Source organism: Pristis pectinata, chromosome 13, assembly GCF_009764475.1.
Source record: "Pristis pectinata isolate sPriPec2 chromosome 13, sPriPec2.1.pri, whole genome shotgun sequence".
NCBI lineage: Eukaryota > Metazoa > Chordata > Chondrichthyes > Rhinopristiformes > Pristidae > Pristis > Pristis pectinata.
The window spans coordinates 2,781,500-2,799,173 of NC_067417.1; the positions used below are offsets into that span (position 1 = coordinate 2,781,500).

At 50.1% G+C, this 17,674-nt stretch overlaps 1 protein-coding gene across 1 annotated transcript; it reads right to left on the reverse strand.

Moving 5' to 3' along the window:
• Positions 1–2,409: 2,409 nt before the first annotated feature.
• ciao2b (cytosolic iron-sulfur assembly component 2B) lies at positions 2,410–13,275 on the reverse strand. The gene is made up of 5 exons (XM_052028441.1): positions 13,113–13,275; positions 11,991–12,068; positions 7,777–7,902; positions 6,808–6,853; positions 2,410–3,586 (listed from the first exon to the last, which is right to left on the reverse strand). The coding sequence occupies exons 1-5, from the start codon at positions 13,236–13,238 to the stop codon at positions 3,489–3,491; spliced, it is 474 nt and encodes a 157-aa protein (XP_051884401.1). The 5' UTR covers positions 13,239–13,275; the 3' UTR covers positions 2,410–3,488.
• Between the last annotated feature and the right edge of the window lie 4,399 nt (positions 13,276–17,674).

Here is a 17,674-nt window from a genome sequence, read left to right on the forward strand (position 1 = left end):
GAAAGGCTGCAACTGCTGAACAAAGATCTACATCTCCATGTGGCTCATTCACAGCTGCAACAGTCTTGTCCCTGTGGGCTGGCAGTCCTCACTGCGAGCACAGTATTTGCACCTCTTTGCTTTTTTGGAGGCGTTTGTATGTTTGTGGTTCCACTGGTGATGGTCCCAGTCAATTGTCTCCAGATGTCCACATTGATGCCCAGAACCTCCAGGTCTCTGGAACACAGGTGGGACACCAAACCGGCCTTTCCCTGGGGCTAGTTCTCCCTAGAGAACTCTGCAATGGCACATTGGCACAACTCGTTGAACTGCTGCCTCACAGCTCCAGAGACCCAGGTTCGATCCTGGCCTCGGCTGCTGTCTGTGTGGAGGGTGCACCTTCACCCAGGTGCTCTGGTTTCCTCCCACATCCCAAAGACGTGTGGGGTGGGTGGGTTAATTGGCCGCTGTAAATTGCCCCTAGTTGTGTGGGTGAGGGGTAGAGTCTGGGGGGAGTTGATGGGAACGTGGGGAGAATAACATGGGATCGGCGTAAATGGGTGCCTGATGATTGGTATGGACGGTGGGCCCATTTAAATGCTGTATGTTTCTATGTTGGGGGATTTGAAGAACACCCCATGACCACTTCCTTCCTTTTTCCCCACACTGCTGTTTCATGATTTTTAAACCTTGTTCCACTGCCCTTTCGAGAGGTGTATCCTACCCCACCACATCACACTGCACTACCACAGTGTCACTGCTTCAGCACATTGATGTAATACAGGATAGGAAAGTGTGTTTGGACAAAGTTCCATGGTGTTTGTTCTGGGCCTCCCGGAGATAAGATCAATAAATTCCCAGATTACAGTAATACTGGCAGTGGGATATTGGTGATGGTGAGGACACAGGTTGATATTCATGGTAAAATGAACAGAGGAAGGCAGACCGAATTTAATCCTGCTAAGCGTGAGGTGATTTACTTCAGGAGGATTAACAAGGGTAGGACATACACAGTGAATGGTAGGACTTTGGGGAATATTCAGGAACAAGGGGATATTGGTCTATGAGTCCAAGGATCCCTGAAGGTGGCAGCACAGAGAGATAAGGTGGTAAAGTCACACAAGACATTTCCCTTTGTTAGTCAGGGCATAGAATGTAAGAGCAGGGAGGGAGGTTCTGGTACAACATTATTTAAAAAATTGGAATTGGTTTACTATTGTCGCATGTATTGAGGTATTACAAGGGAAAACAATAACAGAATGCAGAATAAAGTGTTACAGTTACAGAGAAAGTGCAGTGCAGGCAGACAATAAGGTGCAAGGCCATAACGAGGTAAATTGTGAGGTCAAGAGTCTCTCTTATCGTACTAGGGACCATTCAATAGTCTTATAACAATGGGATAGAAGCTGTCCTTGAGCCTGGTGGTACGTGCTTTCAGGCTTTTGTATCTTCTGCCCAATGGGAGGGGGGAGAAGAGAGAATGTCCAGGGTGGGTGGGGTCTTTGATTATGTTGGCTGCTTTACCAAGGCAGCAAGAAGTGTAGACAGAGTCCATGGAGGGGAGGTTGGTTTCCGTGATGTGCTGAGCTGTGTCCACAACTCTCTGCAGTTTCTTGCCGTCTCAGGCAGAGCAGTTGCCGTACCAAGCCGTGATGCATCTGGATAGGATGCTTTCTATGGTGCATCAATAAAAATTGGTGAGGGTCAAAGGGAACATGCCAAATTTCTTTATCCTCCTGAGGAAGCAGAGGTGCTGGTAAGGTTTCTTGGCCGTGGTGTCTGTGTGGTTGGACCAGGACAGGCTATTGGTGATGTTCCCTCCTAGTTAACTCACATCTGGAGTGCTGAATACACTTCTGGTCACCAGGCAACTCACCAAGACCCCTCAGGCAGCACCTTCCAAACCCACCACCTCTCCCAGCTGGAAGGACAAGGGTAACAAAAGCACGGGGAACACCCCCCCCCCCCCCCCGGAGTTGCCCTCTAAGCCACACACTTGGAAATATATCGCCATTCCTTCACCATCGCTGGGCCAAAATCCTGCAACTCCCTCCCCAACACCATTGTGGATATACCCACACCTCAAGGACTGCAGCGGTTCGAGAAGGGCAACTAGGGATGGGCAGTTAAATGCTGGCTCAGCCTGTGGAGCCCACGTCCCTTGAATGAATACTCAAGAAACATTCTTGGGAATGGGTTACCAGGGGTAGCAGTGGAAGCAGGTAGTTTGGTGGAGTTTAAGAGGCTTTTAGATAGACATGAATATGAAGGGAAGAGGGATATGGGTGATACACAGGACATTTAGTATAAACTGGCATCAAGATCGACAACATCATGGGCCGAATGGCCTGTCCAGTGCTGGACTGTTCTATGAATTAAAAAAAAGGAACAGGTGACAATGGGAAACACAACACAACCACTGCAAATGTATCAGAGTCAACACACATTGAAGCTTTTATTCAGTTTGGTTTCACACATTCGCAAGCAAGAGAGAGATCCCACAGTTTTACATATTTGACAACAGCAATACTGACAGTAACGAGGGAGGAAAAAGCTATTCAGCACAACATCCACTTTCTCCAACACAAGTGGATATAGCAATTAAAAAAGTTAAATTATCTACTCATCTCGCTAATGTCAATGGTTTAACTTGAGCGTGGCAAGTCAGAGATTGCAAGTGATTCCTTCAAAACTGCAGAACTAACAGAAGTTTGCTGTGTTAATGATCTGCAGAAAGTCATCCAGAGGCAAACATTTAGAATGTGACCGGCCACGCAGTACAGTGCGTAGGAGTGGGGAACAAGTGTGTGCAAACCAGTGTGTCAGCAGGTACATGTGCAAGTGCACCCCAGTGAAAGGGACAAGATATGAAGCAACAAGCCTGGGAGACGGTTTCACCCGATCTCTGGAGGTGATCAGAGGTTATTGCTGAGGGTGGGGCCTTTAACTAATCTCCCTGCCTCACATCCCAAGGCTTGGCAGAAACCTTTTTCCAGCCCCACCAGCAGAGACCAGCTCCATCAGGCCAAGAGCACCCAGAGACAGGAGAAGGGAAAAGGCATTGACTTGCTGTACACAATTACCTCCGGGCCACGGAGCACACGATGGTGCATGGCTCTCATACAACCTACAGGGAGCCCTTCTTGTAGCTTAGTGACCCCTAGACAAACACACCGGACATGCATCTCAGACACACACACACACGCCCCAGACGCACACACACGCCCCACACACATGCATGCACACATCCCAGACACATACATGAACACACATCCCAGACACACACACACCCTAACACGTGCTCACGCGCACACATCCCAGACACACACACACTCAGCCCATGTATATGAGCATGTGCTTGCACACACACATCCCAGACACACCTACACACACTGACTCCACATACACACAAGCATGCACACACACAGATACCCTGCCCCTTGCCCCGAGAGCTTGGGTCTGTCACTACCCCATGTCACAATTCCAGCGAGCTGCTCCCTGTTCCCCGGTCAGAGCCTGGCCGACAAGCACTGATTGACGACCTCCAGCAGGTGAGAGTTCTCCAGGGCGGCAGCCACCCGCTCCTTGTCCGCCAGCTGCTTGTTCACTGGGGAAGGAAGGAGGAGATGTTCACTGGGGTGAAGGATCTGAGCACACGGCACAGTAAATCCCATCAGTGGCTTCACGTACAAAACAAAATCACCCTGCAGGCTCCAGTATCCATGGAGTTCCCAGCCTGAGAGATACAGGCCCTTCGGTCCAGCGTCCGTGCTGCCCGTTTACACAAATCCTACACAGTAAATGGCAGGGTCCTGCAGAGTGTTGTGGAATAGAAAGACCCAGGGGTACAGGTACATAGTTCCCTTAAAGCGGCGACATGGATAGACAGGGTGGAGAAGGCGTTTGCCACGGTGGCCTTCATCGGTCAGGGCACGGAGTACAGGAGTTGGGACATTTATGTTACAGCTGTACAAGGTGCTGGTGAGACCACACCTGGGAGTACTGTGTGCAGTTCTGGTGGTCCAGCTATAGGAAGGATGTGATTAAGCTGGAGAGGGTGCAGAGAAGGCTCACAAGGATGTTACTGGGTCTGGAGGGCTCGAGTTACAAGGAGAGTGAAGGAGGCTGAGGGGTGACCTTATAAAAGTTTATAAAATCAGGAGGGGCGTAGATAAGGTCACAGTCTTATTCCCAGGGTTGGGGAGTCTAAAATTAGAGGGATTTAAGGCGAGAGGGGAAAGATTTAGGAGACCCGAGGGGCAACTTTTTCATGCAGAGGGTGAGAATGAGATGCCAGAGGTAGCCATGGGTACAATTACCATGTTTAAAAGACATTTGAACAGGTACATGGACAGGAAAGGTTTAGAGGGATATGGGCCAAACGCACACAAATTGGAGTAGCTCAGGAGGTACCTTGGTTGGCATGGATGAGTTGGGCCAAAGGGCCTGTTTCTGTGCTGTCTAACTCTATGCTAATCCGTTCCGTTCTCCCCACACTCCCATCAACTCTGCCACTCATCTACACACCAGGGGGCAACTTACAGCGGCCAATTAACCTACCATCCCACACATTTTTTTGGGATGTGCGAGAAGACCGGAGCATCTGGAGGAAACCCCACCATTCACAGGGAGAATGTGCAAACTCCACACAGACAGCACTGGAGGTTGGGATTGAACCGGGTCTTTGGTGCTGTGAGGCAGCAGCACTACTAGCTGAGCCACTATTAATGAGCAGGGAGTTAGGTGTCTGTTTGGGACACCTAGTCACTCTGCATTAAACCCAAACCCAATACCTCAGTTTAAAAATTCTCATTCTTGTTTTCATATCCTCCATTTGAGGAACTGAGTTAGGGAGAGAGGTTGAGCAGGTTGGGACTTTATTCCATGAAGCGTAGGAGACTGAGGGGTGACCTTATAGAGGTGCATAAAATTATGAGGGGTATAGATAGGGTGAATGCGCACAGTCTTTTCCCCAGGGTTGGGGAATCAAGAACTAGAGGGCACAGGTTTAAGGTGAGAGGGGAGAGATCTGATAGGAACCTGAGGGGCAACTTTTTCACCCAGAGGGTGGTCAGTATATGGGATGAGCTGCCCGAGGAAGTGGGTGAGGCAGGTACAATAACAACTTTTAAAAGGTACTTGGACAGGTACGTGGATAGGAAAGGTTTAGAGGGCCAAACATAGGTAAATGGGACTAGCTTAGATGGGAATCTTGGTCGGCATGGTCCAGTTGGGCCGAAGGGCCTGCTTCTGTGCTGTGTGACTCTATGACATCCCTCCCTATCTCAGTCCCCCTTCCGTGACAACATGAAACCCCTGCGTTCCTCTAAGTATGGCCAAACTTTGCACATTCCTCCCGGACCTAGGAAAATGGGCTGGAAAATGGCAGATAGAATTTAATGCAGACAAGTGTGAGGTGATGCACTTCGGGAGGACAAACCAGGGTAAGACTTGCATAGTGAATGGTAGGGCTCTGAGGTGTGTGGTAGAACACAGGGACCTGGGAATACAGATCCATAGTTCCTTGAAGGTGGCGTCACAGGTAGATAGGGTCGTAAAGAGAGCTTTTGGCACTTTGGCCTTCATTAATCAGGGCATTGAGTACAGGAGTACTCAAGATGTTATGTTGAAGTTGTACAAGATGTTGGTGAGGTCGAATTTGGAGTATTGTGTGCAGTTCTGGTCACCTACCTACAGGAAAGATATCAATAAGCTTGAAAGAGTGCAGAGAAAATTTACATGGATGTTGCCAGGACTTGAGGACCTGAGTTATAGGGAAAGGTTGAATAGGTTAGAACCTTATTCCCTGGAGCACAGGAGAACGAGGGGAGATCTTATAGAGGTGTACAAAATTATGAGGGGTATAGACAGGGTGAATGCATGCAGGCTTTTTCCCCTCAGGTTGGGTGAGACTAGAACTGGAGGATAAAGGTTTAGGGTGAAAGGTGAAATATTTAAGGGGAATCTGAGGGGGATCTTCTTCACTCAGAGGGTGGTGTGAGTGTGGAACGAGCTGCCAGTGGAAGTGGTGGATGGAGGTTCAACTATAACATTTAGGAGAGGTTTGGATAGGTACATGGATGGGAGGGGTTTGGAGGGATATGGTCCGGGTGCAGGTAGATGGGACTAGGCAGAAGATCAGGTCAGCATGGACTAGATGGGCCAAAGGGCCTGTTTCTGTGCTGTAGTGCTCTATGACTCTATGACCCATCGGCCCCTCTATTTCTTCTTGAGGATGGTCATTAAAACATAGCTCCTGGGCATCTCCCTTCCAACGTCCCTGTGGCTCAACCCAGAGCTGGCCTGGTTCACCCAGCCTCCTGTGAAGCTCCTGGCTGTTCTGCCACACTAAATGCTGCTCCCCATCAGCACCCAGGAGTCACCCAGCAGGAAGAAATGGAGCGAAAAGCTTTGCCCAAAATGTTTCAGTGCCAAGTCTAGTCTGGGAGGTTAGGGGTGGTGTGAGAGACGGACTGGTCCCACGCAACAGCACTCCAAATCACCAGATTAAACCTTCTTTCCAACCAAGTCCTGCTTCATAAACCACCTCAGAGGGGAGCGTGAAAACCACATGACCAAGACTTACACTCACACTGGGGATTTTTGAAGGCATTCACCACTGAGGCAATTGTTTCTTTCTGCTTTGTAGCACATTCTGTAGGTCTAAAAATGAGAGAATCAGGAGCTAATCTCTCTCTGGGTCACCTTGTCCCACACTTCACTTAACTGTTGCTTGCCCAGTACAACATGGTGTGGGAGACATGGAAGAAATCCCACCCACACCGGTGCAGCCCAGATGTAGGCTACAGATGAAGGGCCCTTGCTCACCTGCATGCTCAGAGGCGTGTGTTCCTGGAGTTATGTGAACGTCCACCTGCAGGGAGAACAAACCCACATCACAAGGTACAGTTCACGATAAAAGCTGAAAGGAGGCAAAGACGAGAATGAGCTGCTTGTGGTTACTGAAGCCGGGGTCTGAGGAAAGCACGGTGTGCGAACACGATACCCTCTTCCTCCCTCATTGTCTCTGAACACCTCTCCATCCTCCCGGCCTTTCCTTACACCCCTGCTAAATCTTCCTTTAAAGTCTGTTTCTAATTCTCTACGGAGTCGAAGATCAAGTCAACCTATTGGAACTAGGGCTCACTGATTACTTTTACAGTAACAACGCTTTACTGGGCGAGTCCCCAGTAATATTACTGGCGTCAGTGCAGACACAGACCCAGCTCCGTTCCCAACACAGACCCATCGCCAGGCAACGGACGTGCACACACGCACTCACTCAAACACGGATCGCCAGTCAACTGACACTCACTCAAACATGACATTTGTCAGACAACTGATGCTTGCGTGCGCGCACTACACAGAACATTACTGTGCCGCAAATCGCCAGGTGACCGACACACACACACACACACACACAGAACCACGTCACCAGGTGACCGACACACACACACAGAACCACGTCACCAGGTGACCGATGCGCACCCACAGAACCACGTCACCAGGTGACCAACATACACACACACACACACACACACAGAACCACGTCACCAGGTGACTGACACACACACACACACACACACAGAACGTCACCAGGTGACCGACACACACACACAGAACCACGTCACCAGGTGACCGATGCACACCCACAGAACCACGTCACCAGGTGACCGATGCACACCCACAGAACCACGTCACCAGGTGATCGACACGCACACACACAGAACCACATTACCAGGCAACTGGCGCACACACACAGAACCACACACACAGTACCAGGTAACCAACTCTCACCTTGAACCGTGCGGGTAGGGATCGCAGCAACTTGACTTTGATCGATAAGCCAATCAGTGTGGCCATACTGCAGTGAGGGATTGTGGGAGTGAAGGCCACCGACACACGGTTCTCTTGATCAGTCACCTGGCCAGGACGGGTGAAGCAGGGTCAGTACAGCACATAGAAACACGGCTTTCAACCTACCTCAAAGGTAGAACCCACCTGCTGGTGTGGAGGAGGAGAGAGGCTGAGAATGTTCGGATTCCAGCACCAAGGCAACTTAAGGCACTGAAGGTGGGGCAATTAAAATCAGGGAGTGTGTGTGTGGGCGCACACACGCACTGGTTCCTGGGCAATCTTTGTACACAAGAGAGATCCTTTACTTCCTCAGAAGGCTAAAGAAATTCGGCTAGTCCCCGTCGACCCCCACTGATTGTTATCGCTGCACCATAGAAAGCACCCTATCGGGATGCATCACAGCTTGGTACTGCAACTGCTCTGCCCACGACCGCAAGAAACTGCAGAGTTGTGGAATGATAAGTGTAGAGTCAGGAAAATTCTCCCTGAGATGTGATCCACAGAACAGGATATTTTACAGTTGTATCACTGGGAGGGAGGTTTGCGGAAGAATTTGAACAACATGATGAGAATAAAAATCGAGGTTGTTTATCCAGGAGCAAACATAGGGTGATGGGCGTGAATGGATCAGTGGGAGTTAGGGTTCGCTCAGTGACGTCAAATCTCTCTGGCTGCAGCTCCATCCCACCCAAGATCAACTTCTGCACATCTTGCTATGCCCAAAATGGAAAGAAAATAACTTGGCTTAAAATGTGCATTGTAAGAAGTTTCACTCCTACTCAGTCAGAATAAAGACAAACTCTTCACCTCAAGTGACATTTATCTAAGCTATTTATATTTAATGTTCAATCCAGAGAATGTCCCAAGGAGTTTTATTTTTAAGTCAGAAGTACTTCCAAAGTGTTGTCACTGCTGTAATGTAGGAAACAGCAGTCATTGTTCCAGATTTTACTGAGACAGGAGGGCTTGGGTTACAAGGAGAGACTGGACAGGCTGGGACTGTTTTCTCCAGTGGAGGAGGTTGAGGAGTGACCTTATGGAGGTTTATAAAATCATGAGGGGTATCGATAAGGTGGACGGTCAGTCTTTTCCCCAGGGTAGGGGAGTCTAAAACTGGAGGGCATGGGTTTAGGGTGAGAGGGGAAAGATTTAAAGGGGACCTGAGGGGCAACCTTTTCCACACAGAAGGTGGTGGGTGTGTGGAACGAGCTGCCGGGGGTAGAGCTGGAAATAATTACAACGTTTAAAAGACTTTGGATAGGAAAGGTTTAGAGGGATATGGGCCAAACACGGGTAAATGGCACAAGCTCGGCTAGGACAAGTTGTTTCCATGCTGTATAACTCTACGATCCCACTAGCAGCAATGAGTTATTGATCAGGTAACCTATTTCACTAATGTTTATCAAGGGATAAATATTGCAAGACATCAAGAATAACCCTTTTGCGTCATCAACATTAAAAGACAGCTCCCCTGATGGGCAAATTCAATGGAGCTTAAAGTTGGACCATTGAGATGAAGACTCTGGGGTGTGGCTTGAACCCAAAAACCTTCCAACTCTGAGGCATGAGAATTGCCTGGACAGTGTGTTAAAGAGAGTTCATTTAGAAACCCCCCCTGCTCACCTCAACACCAACCCCCCACCCCCCCAAGTTTCCTGCCAGTGAAAGTTAAATGCTTAGTTATTTTCCTGAATCGGTGACCAGAACTCTGCAAGATTTAAGGTTGCTATGGAGAAGGGTAGACTGGCAAATAAGGTCCCGAATTGGGGGAAGTCTGATTTCAGGTAAGACAAAGGACAGGGGGGACTGAGGGTAGCTGTTTGGAGGGAAGTCTACACGTGACCAACCTGAGTCATTCAAAAGTAAAATAGTGAGGGTTCAGCGTCAATGTAAGGGTGAAAGGCAAGGTCAACAAGTCCGAGGAGTCCTGAATGCCACAGGTATCAAGGGTTGGATAAAGGGGAAAAAAAGGTTTAGAGAACAGAAACAGGACAGAACCTGTGAATGTGGTTCTTTTATTCAAGAAGGCCAGCAGGCAAAAACCAGGTGTTTACAGGCCAGTGAGTCTAACATCAGTGTTTAGGACATTTTTGTAAAACACTCTAAGGCACTGGTGATCGTGGATAATCAGCATTTGTTTGATAAAGGGAGACCCTGTCTGACTAACTCAAATTTTTCGAGGAGGGCAGTGTAATGGATGCAGTCTCGATACAACTGAATGTCCATAACATAAGAGTCCATCGGATTGAGGGTAACTGGGCAAATTGGATCCAAAATTAGCTTGGTGATTGGAGACAGTGGGTGATATCCGAGGGTTGGTTTTGCGATTTGAAAGCCCGTGGCCAGTGGGTTACGGCAGGGATTGGTACTAGGAACCTTGCTGTTTGTTACACAAATTGTGTGGGAAGGGAGGAGATGTGATTAACAAGTTTGCAAATGAAACAAAGACAGGCACTGTTATTGATCAGGGTAGTGTTCAGCTGCAGAACAATATGGATCAGTTAGTAAGATGGGCAAAGAAATGACAGATTGAATTTAATCCTGAAAAACGTGAGGTGATACATTTTGGGAGGATTAATAAGGCTACGATGTACACAATCAATGCCAGGGCCCAAGGAAGTACTGAGGAAAAGAGGAGACTTGGTAATACAGAGGCAGCAACATAGGTTGACAAGATAGTTAAGGCGGCACATGGCATATTGCCTTCATTAGCTGGGACAGAATACAAGAGCAGGGAGGTTATGGTAAAATTACTGGTTAGACCACAGCTGGAGAACTGTGTACAGTTCTGGTCAAAGTCGAGTTTATTGCCAAATGCACAAGTCCATGTGTGCACAGGTGCAATGAATACTTGCAGCAGCATCACAGGCACATAGCATCAAATAAGCAGCATTCACAGGAAAAACCTAAATTAATCATAAATTATACACTATTTTTTACAAGAAAGAACGCAATTAGAACAAAGAAAACACTATAAGAAGGATGTGTTTGACTGGAGAGGGTGCAGAGGGACGTTGCCTGGAATGGTGGGCTTCAGTTATGAGGAGAGACTGGACAGTTAGTTTTCTTTGGAGCAGAGGTGGTTGAGGGAGGACCTGATCGTGGTAGATGGGCAAAGAGTGAGAATTTCTCCCATTGGCAGCGATATCTATAACCAGATGTCAAACAGTTAAGGCAAGGGGTATGAGATTTAGAGGGCATTTGGTAAATTGGTCAATTATTGTCACATGTACCAAGCTACAGTGAAAAACATTTTTTCGCGTGACATCCATACAGATCATTTCATTACAATAGCACATCAAGGTAGTACAAGGAAAAACAATAACAGAATGCAGAATAAAGTGTTACAGTTACAGAGAAAGTGCAGTGCAGGCAGACAATAAGGTGCAAGGCCATAACCAGGTAGATTGTGAGGTCAAGAGTCCATCTTATTGTACTAGGAGACCATTCAATAGTCTTATAACAGTGGGATAGAAGCTGTCCTGGAAGAATATTTTCATCCAGAGGGTGGTTGGAACCTGCTGCCTGAGGGAGTTGTTCAGGCAGAGACTCTCTCAACAAATATGAAGAGAGACTAAGGGAGCTAGGGCTTTACTCTTTGGAGAGAAGGAGGATGAGAGGAGACATGATAGAGGTGGACAAAAATATTAAGAGGAATAGATAGAGTGGACAGCCAGCGCCTCTTTCCCAGGGCACCAATGCTCAATACAAGAGGGCATGGCTTTAAAGTAATGGGTGGGAAGCTCAAGGGAGATATCAGAGGGAGGTTTTTTACCCAGAGAGTGATTGGAGCATGGAAATGCGCTGCCTGGGGTGGAGGTGGAGGCAGGTACGTTGGTCAAATTCAAGAGATTACTAGGTAAGCACATGGAGGAATTTAAAATAGAGGGATATGTGGGAGGAAGGGGTTAGATAGTCTTAGGCAAGGTTTAAAGGTCAACACAACATTGTGGGTCGAAGGGCCTGTGTTGTACTGTGCTGTACTGTTCTACGTTCTAATATTTAGGTGAGCACTTGAGGGCTACAGTTGAATGGCTGGAAAATGGGAGGAGTACAATAAGTGTTTGCAGGGACGGGAAGAGCTGAGAGCCCATTTCCATACTGTGGAAGGCTCTGCCATTAGTAAAATCTCTGCCATTTCGTTTGTCACTTACGTTCACACGAATCTGTTCCACCACATTCAGCTCCTCGAGACTGAGTGGATGTTCTGGGTCGTTGATTGATCTGATCAGATGTAGATGTTAAGGAAAGTTTGACCAACCTCATGGCAAAAACAATCACACAGAACTTGGCCACGACATGAATCTCAGGGCGGCCATGAGCAAAGGCAGGAGAGGGGCTGGAATTCAAAGGTCAATAGTAACCGAATCAAATCCAACTCTTCGTGACGTTACTGGTCTGACCCACAGAGAGAGGAGCGGTGAGAAAGTGTCAAACTCAACATAAAGTAAGGCAGCCAGTCAGGCCCCTGCTCTAGTAATTCACCACCCACTGGCTCCAATCCAGCCACAAGCCCAGGGAACAGGCAGCAAAACTACTGCCAGACACCCTCCATCCTGCCTTCCCCCTCCACAACCCAGACCTATCCACTGGCCCTTGACCCCCAACCTTCCTGCCTCAGACAACTACCCCCCACCCCGGGATCCCATCCCCGGTGATGTCCTCCAAAGGGCGGATGGGGTGGGGAACCTGCAGCCCTGACACCTGGGGGTGGGGGAGTCTCACTGTCTCTCCTGTCCCTGGGGAACCCTCCCCTGACCCCTCCCCCTGGGGAACCCCTCCTCTTGATCCCTCACCCCTGGGGAACCTTCCCCTGACCCCTGGGGAACCCTCCCCTCACCCCCTGATCCTCACCCCTGGGGAACCCTCCCCTCACCCCTTCCCCCACGGGGAACCCCTCCCCTTGACCCCTCACCCCCGGTGAACCCTCCCCTGACCCCTGGGTAACCCCTCACCCCCTGATCTTCACCCCTGGGGAACCGTCCCCTGACCCCCTCCCCCCCGGGAACCCCTCCTCTTGACCCCTCACCCCCTGATCCTCACCCCTGGTGAACCCTCCCCTGACCCCTGGGTAACCCCTCACCCCCTGATCTTCACCCCTGGGGAACCGTCCCCTGACCCCCTCCCCCCCGGGAACCCCTCCTCTTGACCCCTCACCCCTGGGGAACCCCTCACCCCCTGATCCTCACCCCTGGGGAACCCTCCCCTGACCCCTGGGGACCCCTCACCCTCTCTGGGGGGAGCCCTGCCCCCTGCCCCCCGCCCCCGGCGCGGATATCGAACACCTCCCTGCCGTCGATGGGCTCCGCCTGCCGCTCGTCCTCCTCGGCCGCGGTTACCGGTCGCTCCGCGCTCCGCCCGAAGATCAGCGGGTTCGCGTTCTCCAGCCGCCCGCCCGCCATCCCGCCGGCCGCGCGCTTCCGCCTCCGGGTCACGGGGGCGCCGCGCCGCCCCGCCCCGCCCCCGCCGCCTTCCCATTGGCCCGGGGCCGGGGGGCGGGGCCACGTCGCCGCGCTGTCAATCACGGCGGCGCCGGGCTCACCCATGGGCGGGAACAGAGCGAGCACCCGTGGGTGGGACTGGACCGAGCACCCATGGGTGGGAATTGACCGAGCACCCGTGGGTGGGCCTGGACCGAGCACCCATGGGTGGGAACGGACCGAGCACCCGTGGGTGGGCCTGGACCGAGCACCCATGGGTGGGAATTGACCGAGCACCCGTGGGTGGGCCTGGACCGAGCACCCATGGGTGGGAACGGACCGAGCACCCGTGGGTGGGCCTGGACCGAGCACCCATGGGTGGGAATTGACCGAGCACCCGTGGGTGGGCCTGGACCGAGCACCCATGGGTGGGAACGGACCGAGCACCCATGGGTGGGAATTGACTGATCACCCATGGGTGGGACTGGACCGAGCACCCATGGGTGGGAATTGACCGAGCACCCATGGGTGGGAATGGACCGAGCTCACCCATGGCAACCATGGGTGTGATTGCACAGAGCCAACCTATGGGATGGGATCACACCAAGCTCACCCTTGGGTGGGACCTCCCCGATCTCCCCCACTGGGTGCAGCAACATCAGGCTCTCACTCCGCCTCCCTGAACCGCTGCAGGGCCTCTGGGGAAGGTGCTCCCAACAGTCCTGGTCGGGAGGGAGTCCCAGGGTTTAGAGCCGGTGATGGTGAAGGAACGGTGATAGATTTCCTGTGGCAGGTAGTGTCCCCATATTCCCCTGCTGCCCTTGACCTTCTTGGCGGTAGGGCTTGGGAGGTGGTGTCGGAGTAACCTGGAGAGGTTTTGTAGGCAGTACACACTGCAGCCACTGCTGGTGGTGGTGGAGGGGAGGAGGGTTCATGGGGGTGGATGGGGTGCCGATCAAGTAGTCTGCTTTGTCCTGGATGTTGTTGAATTCATTGAGAATTATTAGAGTCACATTCGAAGTCAAAGTCGAATTATTGTCATATGTACAAGTCCATGTGTGCACAGGTGCAATGATAAACTTACTTGCAGCAGCATCACAGGCACACAGCATTAGATAAGCAGCATTCACAAGAAAAACATAAATTATACTCAATTTTTACAAGAAAGAACAATGAGAACAAAACAAAATCTACTTGTGATCAAAGTGGTCAAAGTGTCGCTAAACTCTAGTGATTAGGGTGGTGCCGGTTGGTTCAAGAAGAGAGTGGTTGAAAGGAAGTAGCTGTCCTTGAACCTGGTGGTGTGGGAAGTGGAGAGTATTCAGGCAAGTGGAGAGAATTTTGTCAGGCTCCTGACATGTGCCCTGAGTGCCCGGAGGTGTGTCACTCATCAATGGATACGTGGCCTCTGACCTGCTCCTGTAGTGTTAGGGTCAGGCATTTATGTGGTTGGTCCCTTCGAGGCTTTGGTCGGTGGTGATCCCCGGGATGTTGATGACAGGGACTTGGTGATGGTAATGCTGTGTCAGGGGTGGGTGGTTAGACACTCCCTTGTCGAAAATGATCATTGCCTGGCGTGAATGTTACTTGTGAGTTTTCTCCTCCTTAAAACTTGTTTCATCGCTGATGATTCCCAGTTCTGATGGAAGATCATCGACCTGAAACATTCAGCAACACACAAGAAAAGGGGGCTGTGTTCGTGCACCTGTCTACATCAATGGTGCTGAGGTCGAGAGGGTTGATAGCTTCAAGTTCCTGGGAGTGAACATCACCAACAACCTGTCCTGGACAAACCACGTGGATGTCATGGCCAAGAAAGCTCACCAGCACCTCTACTTCCTCAGGAAGCTAAAGAAATTTGGTTTGTCCCCTTTGACTCTCACCAACTTTTACCAATGCACCATAGAAAGCATCCTATCTGGATGTATCACGGCTTGGTAAGGCAACTGCTCTGCCCAGGACCGCAAGAAGTTGCAGAGAGTTGTGGACACAGCCCAGCGCATCATGGACACCAGCCTCCCCTCCTTGGACTCTGTCTTTACCTCTCATTGTCTTGGTGTAGCAGCCAGCATAATCAAAGACCCCATTCTCTCTCTCTCCTCTTCCATCAGGTAGAAGATACAGGAGCCTGAGGGCACGTACCACCAGACTCAAGGACAGCTTCTACCCCACTATGATAAGACTATTGAACAGTTCCCTTATACAATGAGATGGACTATGACCTCACGATCTACCTTGTTGTGACCTTGCACCTTATTGCACTGCACTCTCTCTGCAGCTGTGACACTTTACTCTGTACTGTTATTGTTTTTACCTGTACTACAGCAATGCACTCTGTGCTAACTCAATGTAACTGCACTGTGTAATGAATTGACCTGTATGATCAGTATGCAAAACAAGTTTTTCACTGTACCTCAGTACAAGTGACAATAATAAACCAATACCAATACCAATGCTGGAGGACCTCAGCAGGTCGGGCAGCATCTGTGGAGGGAAATGGACAGTTGACGTTTTGAGTCGAGATCCTTCACCTGGACTGAAAGACAGAGGGGAGAGAGCCGGTATTGAGAGGTGGAGGTGATAGGTGGAGCCAGGCGAGGAGGGGTGATAGGCAGATGGGGGAGAGAAGGGTGGGGACTTCACCTATCACCTGCCAGCTGTCCCTCCACTTTCTTATCTCCCTTCTGTCCAGGTGAAGGGTCTCAACCCGAAACGTCGACTGTCCATTCCTCCCACAGATGCTGCCTGACCCGCTGAGTTCCTCCAGCATCTCGTGTGTTGCTCCAGATTCCAGCATCTGCAGTCTCTTGTGTCTGGACATGAACTCTGTTTCTCTCTCCACATTGCTGCCTGACCTGCTGGGCATCCATAGCATTTCCTGTTTTATCGTAGGGTTTAGGTAGATTGCTTTTGTATCTAAGTCAAGCTCAGCCAGCTCCATCACGGGCACAACCCTCCCCACCATCGAGGACATCTTCAAGAGGCAGTGCCTCAGGAAGGCAGCATCCATCACTAAGGAACCTCACCATCCAGGACATGCCCTCTTCTCATTACTACCATCGGGGAGGAGGTACAGGAGCCTGAAGACCCACACTCAACAATTCAGGAACAGCTTCTTCCCCTCCGCCATCTGATTCCTGAACGGTCCATGAACTCATGAACACTACCACATCATTTCCTTCCTCTTGCACTATTTATTTATTTCTGTAACTTATTGTATTTTTGTAATAGTTTTGTAATTACAGACCAGTGCGTCTTACTTCAGTGGTGGGCAAATTATTGGAAAAGATTCTTAAGGACAGGATTTATGGGCATTTGGAGGAGCATAGGCTGATTAGGGACAGTCAACATGGCTTTGTGAGGGGCAGGTCGTGCCTCACGAGCCTGATTGAATTCTTTGAGGATGTGACAAAGCACATTGATGAAGGTAGAGCAGTGGATGTGGTGTTCATGGATTTTAGTGAGGCATTTGATAAGGTTCCTCATGGAAGTCTTATTCAGAAAGTCAGGAGGCTTGTGATCCAGGGAAACTTGGCTGTGTGGATTCAGAATTGGGGCGCCCATAGAAGACAGAGGGTGGTGGTAGAGGGAGCGTATTCTGCCTGGAGGTCAGTGACCAGTGGTGTTCTGCAGGGATCTGTTCTGGGACCCCTGCTCTTTGTGATTTTTATAAATGACTTGGATGAGGATGTGGAAGGGTGGGTTAGTAAGTTTGCTGATGATACAAAGGTTGGTGGTGTTGTGAACAGTGTAGAAGGTTGTCAAGGGTTACAACGGGACATTGATAGGATGCAGAGCTGGGCTGAGAAGTGGCAGATGGATTTCAACCCGGATAAGTGTGAAGTGATTCACTTTGGAAGGTTGAATTTGAAGGCATAATACAAGGTTAATGGCAGGACTCTTAGCAATGTGGAGGATCAGAGGGATCTTGGGGTCCACGTCCATAGATCCCTCAAGGTTGTCATGTAAATCGATAGGGTTGTTAAGATGGCGTATGGTGTGTTGACCTTCATTAGTCGGGGTATTGAGTTCAAGAGCCGTGAGGTGACGTTGCAGCTCTATAGAGCTCTGGTTAGACCACACTTGTAGTAATGTGTTCAGTTCTGGTCGCCTCATTATAAGAAGGATGTGGAAGCTTTAGAGAGGGTGCAGAGGAGATTTACCAGGATGCTGCCTGGATTGGAGAGCATGTCTTATGAGGATAGGTTGAGCGAGCTAGGGCTTTTCTCTTTGGAGAGAAGGCGGATGAGAGGTGACTTGATAGAGGTGTACAAGATGATAAGAGGTACAGATTGAGTGGACAGTCAGAGACTTTTCCCAGGGCAACAATGGCTAACACGACGGGACATAATTTTAAGGTGATTGGAGGAAGGTATAAGGGGGATGTCAGGGGTAAGTTTTTTACCCAGAGAGTGGTG